Source organism: Argiope bruennichi, chromosome X2 (genome assembly GCF_947563725.1).
Source record: "Argiope bruennichi chromosome X2, qqArgBrue1.1, whole genome shotgun sequence".
Taxonomy (NCBI): Eukaryota; Metazoa; Arthropoda; class Arachnida; order Araneae; family Araneidae; genus Argiope; species Argiope bruennichi.
This window is the reverse complement of record NC_079163.1, coordinates 89,664,918-89,681,392: the sequence shown is the minus strand read 5'-3', so window position 1 is coordinate 89,681,392 and position 16,475 is coordinate 89,664,918. Positions and strand designations below refer to the sequence as shown.

The 16,475-nt window shown below is 31.0% G+C and overlaps 1 protein-coding gene across 1 annotated transcript in view; it reads right to left on the bottom strand.

The window, feature by feature from the left end:
- Positions 1 to 616: 616 nt before the first annotated feature.
- The window catches only part of LOC129960519 (mushroom body large-type Kenyon cell-specific protein 1-like), a 53,830-nt gene continuing 37,971 nt past the window's right edge, over positions 617 to 16,475 (bottom strand). The window contains exons 6-7 of the mRNA XM_056074003.1: positions 14,056 to 14,566; positions 617 to 2,690 (exon numbers count right to left, since the gene is read on the bottom strand). Of these exons, the coding sequence (XP_055929978.1) occupies positions 1,401 to 2,690; positions 14,056 to 14,566 (1,801 nt within the window). The 3' untranslated portion in view covers positions 617 to 1,400. The remainder of the gene's footprint in view (positions 2,691 to 14,055; positions 14,567 to 16,475) is intronic.

Sequence of the window (16,475 nt, the reverse complement as noted above, 5' to 3'; positions counted from 1 at the left end):
CTCTTAAAAATTAAGGTTTCTCTATAAGGATGATTTCAGAGATGACATATTTCATAAATCATGGACCCAGCTTTTACATTCTCAAATATAGGTACATATAATAATAATAATATATATATGTATGTATATATATATTTATGTATATGCATATTTACAAAAAATGGTAGAGAATATCAAACCATTCAAAGGAACCTCTCAACAAGTATTTTAGGGTATATATTAACAATGAAATGGTGCGCTAAAAAGGTAGAGTTTAAACTCTAATCAGAAATCTTTTACAGTATATCTATATGAGAATTCATAATGACAAAGATTAACCATTTGAATGAGTTTCAAAAATCTCAGTACATACATATATTGGAATTTCGACTATTCAAAATACAAGATATATATAATGAAACATTTTTATACATAATTTTAAAATTAACAAAGAAAGATTAGATATGAAACCTTATTTGAAGTTAAAAAAAATTGAATTGAAAATTTAACTAAAAAAAATGAAAGAAGCAATTAAGGAAACAATTGATATAGTTGAATATTAAATTGTTTGACAACCTAAGAGATATCTTGAGACTTTTGTCTTTTACTAAATTTCAGGTAAATAAATACTTTCAAAACTAACAGATTTCTTAATGTTTAATCTGATCAGTTAAAATAATAAAATACTGCCCTTTTTTACTTAAGGGGGAAAAAAAAAAAAAAGTAAATTCATCAAATGAAGCATTATTTTTTTAAAAGATAATACTGACAAAAAAAAAAATGTTTCATTATACAATACAAAGTATTTTCTCCGGCATTTAATAGAAATGTAGCATAAGAACAAATGAAAATTACTGAATCAGTTTTCGAAAAACACTGTATCAAATGCTACATTAATTAACATATACAACATAGTTTAACAAAAATAATGCACTTTCTTTTTCCAGCCTCTGAAGTTTGTTGAAGGAATTTAAAAGGATAAATATGCAAAAGCAAATGCATTTTAGACCACATGACATGTAAAACTGAATATATTTCGAATTTATTATTTCTAATATATGTACAATTAAAGAGCTTTTCTTCATAACCAAGGCATTATGCATAAGTAATATTTTACTTAATATATATTTCTTCCATTTTGTATATACGGTCCTTTTTGTTCCAAAATGTAAAATTTATGTTTCAATATATAAACACATTTCTTTCTTCTAGGAAGATGCATAAATGTAGTCAATCCAGTTCATTTAGATCACAGCAGTTTAAAGACTAGCTTGGACACCTCAGACCAGGAGACAATTAGGCCTAATTAAAAGGCACCCTTGAAACAGACAAGAACTAATTCCTTCACAAACAGAAGCTGTTTAGAGTGCATAAAGCACTGCAATGTCTAGCAGCTAAATCACTGAACTTTGGTCAAAATATTATTTATCTTTAATATCTTCGTTTCCTTTATAGCCTGATAAAGATTCTACAGAATCAGCAGATAAAAGCAATGGCGATTTACTATCTGGAGACATAGATCTTTCAAGAGTTGATTTTATTAGGTTTTCTATTAGGCCAAAATCTTGACCTTTTCGCTTTTTCTGCATTTCTTCATGAAGTCTAGCATTCTCTTGAAGCTTACGCATCATCTGAGATGCAAAAAAATTATTTGAACCTAACTGTGAAAAATCCAGAGACAGAAAAGGCATGCTCATGCTCTGCCACAATGATAAAGGGGACGGGTAAGAGCCCATTGTTGGACGGTGAGGTTGTTCTGAATCAGTTGATAATCCATTTGATGCTTCTATAGCTATTTGATTAATATTATTCTTTAAATTTTTAACACTCATACTATTTTCAACAGAAAAACTATTTAATTTTGAAGTGGAGACAGGTTCAGATGCATCAGATATAGCAGTACTATTAAAAACATCCCTCTTTCTAGGCCTTAATAAATGACGTTCTTTAACTTTATATTCCAAAGTTGAATGTGGAACACCATAAAATGTTCCAGCTCGATGTACACTCATTTCTCCTTTTTGAACTGCTCTAACAGCACGAGCCAAATTATCACGATCATAGTTACGATAACGTCCCCTTTTGGGGCGAGTGCGCTTTTCAGATTTGGAGCTGTCAGAAGAATTTGAGGAGTTGTTTGTATTTGATAAGACCTCTTTTCCCTCTTTCGATGAACTTTCAACACCCCAAGGTAAATTACAGGCTGGACTGTCCATGTTAGACATGCTGTAAGAAAATTCAACACTAGGATCATCATCAACGACTCTATCCTTAAGACTGTTGCTAATTTTCTGACTAATGCTCCTAGAAATGAGCTCCTTGAGAGTAACAGTAATCCCTTTGTTCCCTGAGTGTGAGTGACTAGAAGTTCCTGGCGGAGGAGATGAGGAAGATACAACAGGGAGACAAGGATCATCTGTTTCATTGCTCATGGGTGGAGATTTAGCAGGTTTAAAGGACGGAACTTTCAGTATCACATTAGATGACAAAGTACCAGATGATGGCAATTCAGTCAATTCACCGTGGTTATCGACATCTGAGTCTTTGTGGGGATCTTTCTCGAATTCCATTCGTTCTTCAGCTAATCGGCGAATTATATCAGGTAAAAGAGGTAACTTCAAGTCATCTTTTAAGGCAGAAAGTGATTGGCTGGTACAATGGATATTTTCTTTAGACTTCACTAGGGCTAAGTGTTGTATATCTGAGAATACCTATTTAAAGATTAAAAAAAAAAAACTATATAAATGTCCAGCAGTCACATTTAATGAATCACTAATGCACTTGATGATTTTCTAATGAATTTAATTTTACACATTATAACTCAAATGTATATAAAACAATTTAGAACAAATAGCCGAAAATAAATATCATGGTTGTTAAATATTTCCATTTCTCTTTAATGTCCAAGCAACATCAACACGAAGGATAAAATCTCTATTATAAATAGATTAGAATAAATCATTAATTAGTTAAGAGTTTTACATAAACATAACACTTGTACAAGTTTTGTATGCCACAGTTCGGCAGCTTAGAAGCAAAATTTTAAATCAAATTTACCAAAATACAACATGCAGTAAGACTGAAGGCAATAATTAGCAAAAATGAAATAAAGCCACTTGCAAAGAATTCACAAACTTTTTCATATGCAGGTATGAAACAAGCTTGAAAACAAACCAACGGAACTTCGTAAATAATGAATCATGTCAAATATAAACATGGAGAAGTAAAATAAATTGAATGAATAATAAGTAAATTTATACAAAAAGTTGTAGAATTTTTAAAAATGTTGTAGAGTTATCATTATTTAAAAGCAAAATAATGGGTGAAAAATAAATTACTTCATAAGTTTTGTTAAACTAAAAACTAAGGTAAAAATGACACAAAAAAAATTGTAAATTCTCATTAAGAAAATATGGTCATATAAAAACTTAATTTATATATTATTTTTAAGTTGTTATATAAAATTTGTTTATTCTTTGAGAAAAAAGTTCAAGCTTTCTTTTATGCTTGAATCTGCTGTTTACCTCAAATTTCCAATTTATTTTATTGCTTTCTTTCATCGATGAGGAGGCTGTTCTCTCCTTCCCCCCAATTGTTGTTTTCCAGGCACCTTTAAGCAATATTTTCCTGATGATTTTAAATTTTCACACAAGCTACTATTAAAGGCATCAAGCAAAAAATATTTTTCTAAAATATTCAACAGCAAATTTCTCTTTGAAATGTTATTTTGTATTTTACAGTCTGAATTGAAGAAAATTTTTTCAATATTCATTTCTTCCTGATATTTCATCAATTAGATCTGACAATATGTTCAATGAGGACCATGTAATTATATCTTTTACCATCTTACTGAGACTAATGTATTTTTTTAACAGTGAATAATTTAGACATCAAATGTCTATGGGAATAAGTTTTCTGAATCATCAATAGGGGGCAGTCTTTTAAAATCAATTTGATTTTAGTGAATTTCTGGTGTATAATTCTCTTTATTTTCAACTTGTCAAAACATTTTATAAAAAAATAGAAGCTTCTCTAGCTTCTTAATTGTAACTTCCTTCCCTCCAGCAGCTGGACTAATCAAGGAGATGCTAAGCAAATAATCAGAACCATTTGCTAGATCTTTTTAACTTCATAAAGAAATTCCTTTATACACTCATTAAAGCAATTTAATATGAAAGATTCAGTTCTAGCACTTATAAACATTTTACTCAAACCTATATGATTTTACCATTCATTAAATCAATGGTTAAACATTCTTTTGAGCTTTTACATCGCAGCAAAAAGTAAGAAAAAGATAAACAAATAACTGTCCTTGTTCTGCAAACAGCTTATGAATAAGTGGTTGTTTATATTGAAACACTCACACATATTTTTTAATAGAGGCAAAGCTATAACAGAAAAATTAAGACTTGTAAGAGTCTTCCTACTACAGTAATACAACTTCTATCTTTTCTTCACTTTTCATCTGCCAGTCAGATTTTTTGAAAACTTCATCAGTTTTTCCTTCGACTGTGTGCTGTCTCCTAAACATTTCTATGTTTATAAATCTCTACTGTAGTACACTGTAGAAAAATACACAATTTTGCCAATGTTACAGAGGGATGGATAATATAAAAGAGATAGAGCTTCAATTAGTTGTAACAAACTGATTGCTGCATCGTAACATGACAGCCAACAATGGGAAACAACATTTACTAGATAAACATGTTTCAAATTCAACATGGAAAATATCACATTAAGATATTTAGTAATGTTAGTTGACTTTTTTTTTTTTATTATTATCAAAAATCTCTCATTAAATTCTCAAGCCAATAGTCAAACAAGACATCTTGGCACTGTTGATGCGATGAGTTGAATCACCATCAATAAACGACAAATTAAGTCAATTTTCTTTCCTAATTCTAGTTTCAATACTACTTTTTGATGCTTTCATGACCCTGAAAGAGTCCATTAAAATATACATAAGATTTTCTTACAAAATCTTGCTATTTCCAAAAAATTCTTAATTTCTTTAAGAATGTTTTTCAAACTATTACAACATTTAAAGAAATAAGATGTTCCAATACATCTCTCTTTACAGAAGGGGATAAATAACTTGCCAATACTGAAAACACTCTATTATGAATGATAGAGTTAAATGAGTAGGTGGTGCGGTATGTTCTTTTATTTGTACACACTCCACACACTTTCCTGTACATTATTCCCTTCTGTAAATATCCTGTGCATTTAATAACATGATTTACGTCTTAACCATTTTTGACTTCATGTTACAAGGGATACAAGAGAATAGATTAATCTCCACTGCATCGATATGCATTCCTTATCTCTATTGCAGATGTTCAGATTTTAGGAATTAGATAAGGGAAAATTGAGTGTGACTGACAGTATTTGGATGAATTTATTTGAAAGGGAATTAAAATTCGGAAATGGGAGATATGGAACTAAATTGTTAAGGAAAGTTAATCTGGAAGAATCACAAAACAATTATAGTTTGGCTAAAGTACATTTTCATGAATTACAGAAAGTTGTCTTTAAAAACATATAACATGATATGCAAGCCAGGAAGTAGGAAATGATTCTTCTACAAGGTATCCAAAGTGGAGTAAAAGCTCTCCCTCCCTGCCTTGTGAGGTGTGTTGAGAATGATTTATCTTGTGTTTAAAAAGGAAGATTTCTGAAACTAATTGCTTCAAATTCAATTAAGTTAGTGACAATTTTATATTTAAATTGCATATCTGTATGTTGTTAATTGGGATTTGGTAACTGTGGTGAAGGAATTGCTTTGAGTTGACTGAGTTCAGATGATTGCTTATTACATTAGTTAATGTGTTGAGATAAAAACTTATTGTGCTAATTATATTCTTATGATAAAAGCTTAATGCTACTGCATTGAAGTAAGTGTATTAGTTGATTTAAGGCAATTGTGAACATTAATTAGTCAGTCCTATTGTGGTTGGTTGGTTAGTTGATTTTACTGGCGCAAGAGCCATGTTTGGCTATGCTGCGCCAAACATATGTTAGATCAACAGGATCAAGGTATAAAATATATAAAATTTTAAAAATATTAAAATAAATTTTCCTTAAGTACATAAATAGAAATGTCTAAAATCATTGAGAACTAGTACTATACATATGAAATACTTGAATAAATTTACGGCAAAGATTAAAAGGAATTAACCGAGTACATAACGTCATACAATAAATGTAAATTTTAAAACCGACAGATAACTACGAAATCGATAATTTTAAAAAACTAAGGTTGAAAAGATGATATATATTTATTTATATTTTGTTGGAATAATAATATGGGAGTATCTTTTCTCCCGTTTGCGTGTAGTAGTTGGTAAAGGCGGAGTTGGAGGACTAGTGTCTTCAGATGTATCCTCTAAGTTTTCTGACATATTATATTCCAGTGTATCACCTTCCGATGCACTAGAACACATTTCTGCGTCAGTATCCGATTCCTGACGTAATGGATCACTGGAGTTTCCCGAAGGAAGGTCAGCTAAAATTCGAGTCTCAGTATCAGCTGAATAAACAAGGGCTGGAGAGTTTGTAATCAAAGCAGCACTTGTTACATCATTCGTTCCAGAATTGCCCTCTACTGAAGCGGAAAGGGGAGGCTTTCTAGGTGAAGTTTTATGGAACTTTGCACTCTCTTTTTTATCCAAGTTCATCTTGTGAGATTCTGAAAGATGCGAGGTTTTATAATGTTTCGGTGCGTTATTAATATTTAGTTTTTGATTATCTTTATTAATCCTATAATCTTTTTTGAACTTTTTCCTGTTATTAACTTTTTTAAAACCAGAGCAATCAGATGAACTTATATTAGATTCTGGGACAGTGGATTTACGCATTTCAGCGGTTTTCTCTCCACATGTACTGGGATTGAATGCTGCTATAAAAGATTCGTCATATCTAGGGCAGGTCTCCGAAGGTATGTACGATATTTTAAATCGAGCAGAATCGGATGATAGGACTGCAGATAAGATCTGAGTGCTTGTGGTTCCGAATGTTTTATTCACCACAGATGCATAGCTGACTCCTGGAGGTCGAGTGCGAGACTTCACAATCTGTCTGGCTTCGATATAAGAAATATCTTTTTTTACCTTCTCAGCAATCACTTCTTTTTCAAATTTCCACGCAGAACAGGAACGGGAAAAGGAAGTATGAGAATCTTTGCAATTTACGCATTTCTCTGGTTTAGTACATGCAGAACTGTCATGACCAGCTTCCGCACAGCGGGCACAAATAAGAGTTCCACGGCAGGAAGCTTGTGAATGCCCAAAACGCTGGCATTTAAAACACCGCAGGGGGTTTGGAAAATATGGTCTAACTGCCAATTTCATGTACCCCGCTTTAACTGACTCGGGTATTTTAGGAGAGTGAAAAGTGAGAATTAAATGCTTAGTATCAATTAGTTCTCCATTTTTTCTGATTTTGATCCGACGCACATGTGTAACGCCAATTGCCTTGAAATCTTTACAAATTTGCTCTACCGGAACATTAAAAAGTTCTCCACAAGAAATCACACCCTTTGAGGAGTTAAGAGATGCATGTGGAGTAACAGAAACAGGGATAGTGCTTAGAGAGTTCAATTTAAGAATTTGTTCTGCTTGCTTACGAGTTGCTACCTCAATAAGCAGATCTCCTGAGCGTAGTTTACGAATAGACTTAGTGTTACCAAGATTAGAAGATATCGCCTTCTCAACCAAGAACGGAGAAACAGTATGAAAAGTCTCATTTGTAGTAGAAATACGTTTCAAAATAAAAAATGTATCAAAAGATTTGTTAGATTCGACTTGATTATTGAGGTGTCCACTGAAGTTAGAAAAGTTTTTGCGGCCCATATGATATTTATAGAGGTTCAGGCCCAGCGGCATCGCCCACCACGGAGCCCTACTAGGGATGGCAGTAACTGGCTCTAGATGTTCCTAGCCTCAGCACTTACCATAATGCTAACTGGTACCTATACGCTGGGAGTTACCCCCGGGGACAGTGACCACCCTTAACGCCAAGCCCAAGGAGTAACCCCTTCGCTTGATCCCTAGCAGACTAACCACTTAGGTGGTTAGGTACCAGCCGATTGATACACTGGGGACCACAGTGCACCGCCCGTCTAATGGGTCGCCACGCACGGCAAACACGTGGGGGTATTAGCTGTCCATGAGAAGCAGGAAGCAAACAGAGCGGCGACAGCTTCTCATGGAGAGCTCCCTCGCCTACCCTCGAGGGAAAGAAAAAAAGGAGACAGCAGAAGGCGTAGTGGAGAGTAAATCATAAAGGGAGTAAAGATCCCTGGGTACCTCGGGATTGGGACACCCGTACTCACCTATAGTAGGTGAGCCCCTGAGGGGGCAGTCCTATTGTGTGCATTAGGATGACATTGAATTGTTTATATTTGGTTTGATAAATATTTAGAGTAATTTGAAAATGTGTTATGAGAGATTTAAGGAGAGATGAGCCGAATTTCACCACTGGTGAGTTGGGTTTAAATAAATCAAGTGGCTTAAAAATTACAGATATAAAAATCCAACTGAAAATAGTGTTATTTATAAAAATGGTATTGATTTTGAGCAAACTGTAATCAATGGCATACTTCGGGGGGGGGGGAGAAAAGAAAAAAACCAGCAAATGAAAAATTAGACAAAGAATTGAAGTAGGAATCAAAGAAAATTCAACTAGCATGGTAGATAAAGAATTGGAATTATCAAAGACTCATATGTAATCTAGTGAGAGAGAAATACTTAAAATTAATCCTCAAAAATTGAATAAAAAGAGTGAACCAAAAAAAGCATAATACCAAAACATAATTTGTGGACCAAAAAATAATAATTTAACATGCTTTTTCAGTCATTAGAGAAGTCTTTTATAATGAACAACGTACATGAAGAATTAAAAACCAAAATTCTTCTGAAATTATTGGGAGACATGACCGGAAATTTAATGTGCTTCTATTACTGAGGAATAGTTAAGTAATTATGAGAAACATAAACCTATTATTTTAAAGAAGTTCTAACAAACTCCTTAAGAGTACCTTAATATCAAAACAGAGATAAATCACAAAATGAAAGTTATGTGCACTTCGCATCTAGTTATGCACAGCTCTTGAATTCTACAACTAAACATGTGAGCCAACTTGGAGAGCAATTTGATTGTGGCAGATAAACGCTGAAGTATACTAGGTTGCAAATTAAAAATGCATATTACAGTTAAACAAGGAGAAAGTATAAAATGTAGCAACCAGGCAAGGAATGCAACATTGAATTCTCATCCAGGTTGAGTAGTCAAACTTTATCTTAAAAAATAAGCAGTCTATATGCACTTTTATAGAAAAAAATTAAGGACCAACATTATTATAGTAGTTTTGATTATGGAACTAAATTACAATGAAATTTACTAAGATGAGCATAAAAGCATTAAAAAAATTGCTAAATACCACCAGTGACTACTGCAAATGTTTTTCTGCAAATACCTCGTGAAAATCTAATTATAGCACTTTCACTCCACATATGAAATACATTATTATATTATACTAAACTATGTTAAGGAAAAAAATCAATTCCTTAACAGGGGAAAAAAAAAAAAAAAAAAAAAAGAAGGTAAAGAGCACAAGCAAAAAAAAATCTAGGATTAAAAAAACATGCAAAATTTTATTAATCATCTAAATTCTATATACATATAAATTTATTATTCATGTCTAATTCTATTATAATCTAATTCTATTCTATTATTATCTAGTAAATGAAATCTCCAGTTTCTTTTTGAAAATTTCACTATCCATCTCATCCAACTGTTCAGTTTTCTCATAATAGGACCATAAAAACTAAAAAGTTTTTAAGGTCTTTTAATGATGCTACACACCCTATCATCTAAGGATGCAAACCCCAAAAAACTTTTACAAAACTACTCAGAAAAATAAATAGATATAAAAGAAATTATCGGAATAAAAGTAATTCCAATTAAAAAATATATTTCAAACATTTATGTGTCAAAAGTTAAAAATGAAAATCAATTCATTCTATGTGAGAAAATGAAAGCTAACCATTCTTTAAATAGGTGCCCTAAGTTTTCTGTTAATGAGAAAATGAAAATTTTAAAATAGAATAACTTGTGCGATAAGCATTTATTGCCAAAAGCAATACTAAAGGATGTAGCACAAGGAACTGTTTCTGTGGGAAAACTCACCACTGACTAGTTCATTTTACAACCAGAAAAAGGAGACATTGAATTTTCCATTAGAAATTGATGAGCCAGTAGAGTGTAATAATTTCTCAGTTTGAAATCAACTATTCCACTAACTTGCACCAGTTATGTTTGCAAACCTAATACAGGATGGTCATAAAATAACTTTTCCTATTTGGTGGCATCTACAGCTAAAATGAATGAACGAAATGAAACCACATTTCATATACAGACTGTGGTGGGCTTTGAAAGATAAATTCAACAGAAAAAAAAAAGTATTAAAAATTGCCAATAGGAGAAATATCGGCACATACAAACTAGAAAATTTACAATTTGAGATGGATTATGTAAAATTCCTAGTGCGTGCGTGACAGCAGCACCATGTGTTCCTTGTAAGAAGTGAAGAGGAAAAGATCTGTTAGCAGTTCATTCTTGATTATTGATGTGCTCTTGATACGGGTCCTATATTATCTCAGCATGTTTTACTGCTAAGACTGGTCTGCACTAGACAGTGCAATGTCATGGCAGCTCTTAAGTAAACCCAAACCTGCATGTCTTGAAACAGAATATAAGATGGGCTGTAATGAATATCAAAACTGACAGTTTGCACGCAGCAGTGGAGAATGTCATTCACCATATGCAATATATTGTACACAGGGAAGGTCAGAATATTTAAAATGCTGCATGGAATCCAGGGGACCTTAATATTGATGAATAAAAGTTTATTTTCTGCGAGTTTCATGAATTCATTCATAACTGTACTCCCACAGCGCCAGGATTTCTTCTATCGGCAGCATTTGATACTATTTTTTTTTCTGCGGAATTCATCTTCCCATGCTTTCCACAGTCTGTATATGAAATATGGTCCCATTTCATTCATTCGTTTTAGCTGCTGATGCCGCCAAATGGGGAAAGTTATTTTATGGCCCCCTGTACAAGTAAAGTTACGAGAATTTTAGGTGACAATGGGAATTGGAGAATTTGGTACACGAGATCATTAGCTAAATGCTTAAAATTAAAACCTATTCAAAACGAGAGGTTACTCTTTTTTTTTTTCATTTGTTACAACTAAACCCATAAAAAAACATACAATGTCAATAAAGTGACTCTTTTGAGCAGACAGGATTCTAATAATAATAATGAATAGAATAGAAATGTTAATAATAGAAATGCTAAGAAGAGGTGGCTCAATTCAAACCCCCATTAGAGAAGATGATAGATAATGCAACTGCATGGATTGTCCGAACCCTCCAACTCCTATGAAAATCACATAATTGGCATGGATGTCTTCTAAAAAATAGATTCTCAGCTCCAAAAAATAAAAAGAAATAACAAGATATACCAAATTTTATTTTGAATAATGTACAATTTTTACTTAAATGACAAATAATTTCAAAGTTTAACCTTTAGCTATGGCCATACTAACAAAATGAAAAATCATATTCAGCAATAACACCTCAAATTAGAGATTGATATATTTAAAATTCTATGATAAAAAGGGACACTAATCTGCATAGGAATATGACTTATTGTTTCTGCTACCAAAGATGATCAGCTCAGAAAAAAAGTTTGATAAAAAAATTTTGCCTTCTTTGTAAACACTTCTTTGTGTACTTTTTCACTTTCATATGATCAATTTTATGCCAAATTCTCTTTTACCTTGATAAAATAAAGTCATTGGGGGGGGGGGGGAGCACAATACTTTTCTACTGACATCAACACTTTTCTATACTTTCTCCAACATAAATACATCAATTTCATTTGCTTCAAATTTTAAGTCAATTTCTTTTCTCAGAAAGTCACAATTATTATTATTATTATTATTAATGTCTCACAATTCCGAAGTATCAGAAATGATAGTCGTCATTCTGATGTAAGAAAACAAGAATTATCAAAAAAGAAAACAAAGGAATGTTAGAAAGATCATGAAAATAAAATGGCTATCTTCACAAAGAGTTAATAATATTTTTTTCCTTAAGCTCAAAATTGTGAGGAGTTGCTTCCCTTCATTCCTGATCAGATGAAGCAAAAGGCGAGAAAGAAAATAAAATAATCTTCAAATTTCAGCATTGAAATGAGCACCTGATCCAAAAATGTAATCAAACACTTGTTCTTTCAACCCTGCATTACTCGGACTCTGAACAGCTTTCAGCATGATGATGCTATGTCCAATGAATTTGAAACTCTTCATTTTAGAGACGGCTGTATAATGACAATCTACACACCTAGTGCAGTTTTTTCTTGTGTATTATATGTGTCCCCCCCCAAAAAAAAATTATGTAGATTTGCATTGATCTCAAGAATGATAAAATTCTAATCCTAAAATGATGAACAGTTTCCACAGAAAACGTCTCCAGATGTGAAATTTCAACAATGATAAAATAACACCTGAATAACAAACCATTCAAATTTAATTTTCAAAATTCTAAAAAATTACAAATACTGGTTTTAAAAAGCAGTGCTGCACTTAAAAACAAGAGGGTGAATTTAATGAAATGTAAAAGCTTCCATGCCAAAATGTTACAACCAAAAACAGTTGCAGAAAAAACAAAACATACAAGTAATAATCACTTTCCACAAGAAAGATAAAGAACTTGCAATGAAAACTTACTAAGACAGTGTTTTATATATGTAGGCAGACAACATATGCAACACAAAAATCTCTTATAACTTATTGTTGAATGGCAACAGTTCAATGCATAGAAATTGCTGAATAAATTCTTAAATTGTTTTATTGACCATTTTTACAACTGCACTTAATACAACACTTTGATACTTAATGGAGTTGCAAAATATCATTAGAAATATTCTGAAGTAGGTTATTATCAAAAATTCTATTCAATCAGAGGAAAGAAGGTGCTAGAAAAAAAAAAAATCAAGAAACAGTTTGAGTATGAAAATAAGCTAATCTGCCCCCAGAAGGGTAATAACTATGACTTAGCTATGGAAATTGATTTCCATATCTTCCAAATTTATTTTCTCATAAAAAGGGTTTTTGCACTATCTTAAAAATAAAAATTTTACCATTTCAATTTTATCAATTTCATTTCTACACAATTTTTTTAAATTTAATATGTAACCAGTAATGTTATGATGAAATCTAAATTTATCCTACAAAACATTCAATCACATCTTTTTGATGTTAAAATTAAAATATAACAATTGTTTTATTTGTACAGTAACTGCAATATAGGATTTTCACTTCTGCTTTATTTCCTAGTAAATACTCTTATTAATGTACATGTGCAGTATTTCTTTTGATTAATTCAATTAAATTCATGTTTTTCAACCCTATGAAATATCAAATGGAATTGAAAAAATTTCTTTCTGGATTAATAGACTAAAAACTAAATCTGGATGAATAAACTGGTTGCCAGTGATGGCTAGTTTAATTTGGAAAATTAAATATTGGACATTTATGAATAGCAGTTGAAATTCATGCAATTTTAAATTCCAATCATCAGCAAAAAAATTCAAGAAAATTTTCAAACACGTTTTAGCAAATCAATTTTTTAAAATTATATAGCTAAAATTTTTTTGGGAAGAGATGATTTAAAATTTAACATGCTTTTATTTTTTTTAAATGCTTTAACTAAGAACAATTCTTTGGATTAAATTTCCTCACAATCTTTTTCGAAAAAGCTAAACTAGTAATTTGCGTTTAATATTTTAATAAGTAATGGATGAACATTAAAAATTTTTTTTAATGAAATTACAAATTCTTAAATTTAAACCACCACACCCAAGATTAAGTATGCAAAAGAAGGTGAAGCTGTTTAAAATGCTTATTAATGCAAAACTGACATATTAAAAAATAAGATAACTTTTATTACAACTTAAATTTATAGAATTTAAAAATTAATAATTCAAATTTAAAAGAAAACTACTCACATGCGATAAAACTGGGGCAAGAGTTTGACTGTATTCTAGACTACTAAACACTTGCAATTCATCCATGGAATCAACATCAGACATACGGGCGATATGAATACTATTATCACTATTTAGTTTATTCTCAGAGACTTTTGAAGCACTTTGAACTTTCTGAGTAATAGTGTGTTTTAATAACTGACGGAGTGATTCACTTGCAGAGGACACATTATGTTTATTATTCTCACTGTCATACACTGGAACTTCTAATTCTGTGTTAAGATTAAAACTTTTGTTCTGCTCTCTATTTTTTGCAATACTTTCACTAGGCTGAATTCTTCGGCCATGAGCCCGACTCTTAGATTCATTGGCCAATTTGTAAACTTTATTTCTCAAAGTTGAGCGAGGAATGCCATATATCACAGCTGCTCTTCTAGTACCCAGTTTACCACTTTGGATATCTCTCAATGCAGCTTGAAGTTCATCTTCAGTATATGAGCGTTTAGAATTAGCATCTAATCTCCTACGATGCCTGAAAAAGAATAAGCAAATATAACTATCTAAAAAAAAAAAAAAAAAAAAAAAATGAGATTTCAAAAAGGATTAAATAATACAGAAAATCTTTTATAAATCTCATGTCAGAGAAACTGAATGCCTTACGCGTATAGTTTTTTACATTTTATAGCAGCAGTAATTCAGTATTTTAAAAGTAATGCATTAAACACCATTTATGATGTCACAATAGAAATGAATGAAATACACAGACACAAATTATATATTAATAATATCATTTGAAAAAACAAACAAATTTAAACTTAAATATTTTAAAAACTTATCCCTTAAAGCAGCTTAAATTATATACTTATTGAAATTGCATAGTTAATCATAAGTACTAACTTAACTGTACTTAATACTTATTGTACATCTTAAATATTGCATTTCATCATAAATGGATAGTTTTTAAACTCAACATATTTCATGGAAAAAATTATATATACATATATTTAGAATATAAATATTCATCAAAAGTTTAATGCCAATTTCTTACAATCCATGCAATAAGAATTGTTAACTGTTTCTAGAACAGATAAGTTTATAATTATATTTCAATGGTTTTTTTCTCCAAGCCTTATGCATAATATCCATTTCACAATCTGTAAATTAGAAAATCTTAAAAAAAAATATGAATTTTTGATATTCATTAAATTATGCAAACAAAAATTAAGACCGAAGAAAAATATTTAAAAAATGCAATTCGTAAGGTATCCCCAAATAGTTTATCTTGATATCATAATGTTGCTACCTTTTGTCACATACACATTTTTCTTCTAAGGTTTCTACTATTAGGGAGGGAATTAAGGACTTGCTTAGAAAATTCAAGGACTGTCAAGTTGCATACTTTAGATATAAAAATGCAAAAAATAAATTTAAATAAAACATCTGCACTATCAATTTTCAAATGCATGATTATTTTCGTACTTATTACTTTTAAAGGGAAGATATCTAAGGGGTTTTGCTATGCTCATCTACATTTAAAAAAGTAAAATTTGCAGATCAAAGTGGGTTTTGAGATCATGATGCAAGTGCTTTTACCGCTAACCACCACATAGCAATTATTAGAAGCCTATTCCACAACAACTATTAAAAGATTCTGATTTCACAAATTAGATTAAACAAAATTCATTAAACATTTTTAATTCCATAAGAAAACCCTTACTTTTAATCAGTGCTTGGCAGAGTGAAGAGGAAAATGTAAGAGACAAATATAAATCAAGAAATTATTTATATTTAAATAAATGAAAAGGAAACAAAGTGTAATAAAAATAAATTCAAATTACACTGACAAATCCTAAAATTACTTGATTCTGCTATGCACTGAAAAATATATTGCATCCAACCTTTTCAATTAATTTGCTCATAACTCTCTATAGTTTGAAAATCATCTCTTCAATCTGCATCCTTTTTTATTTAAATCATTAAGTTTACCTGCTATACATTCCCCATTCTTAACCTTTCCACACTTTTAAGATTATAATCTTGGCATGTGCCTTTTTTCAACACATTTAAAATTGGCATTCATTGCATATAAAAGTTCTTTTGCGAATTTAAAATTTTTGACTCCACTGCATTTCCCCTCCTCTCCCAATTCAATTGAAACCAAATGTTTTACATATATTTCTTTTTTCAGTTTTTCAACCTCAATATTTTTATTTCACAGAAATTCCATATCAACTATGGTTTTCCCAGAGAATATTACAATCAGAATCTTAATTACATTCCACAATTTCCGTGAAGACTTTTCACCTCTTCAACACTTTGATAAAAATTTATCAATTCATTTTTTGAATACTTGGAACTCCTCACATTGTACTAAATTACAAATCACATTCAAAAAGGAGTTGAATTCTATTAAAAATATAATCAAATTCTTTTTCTTGTAG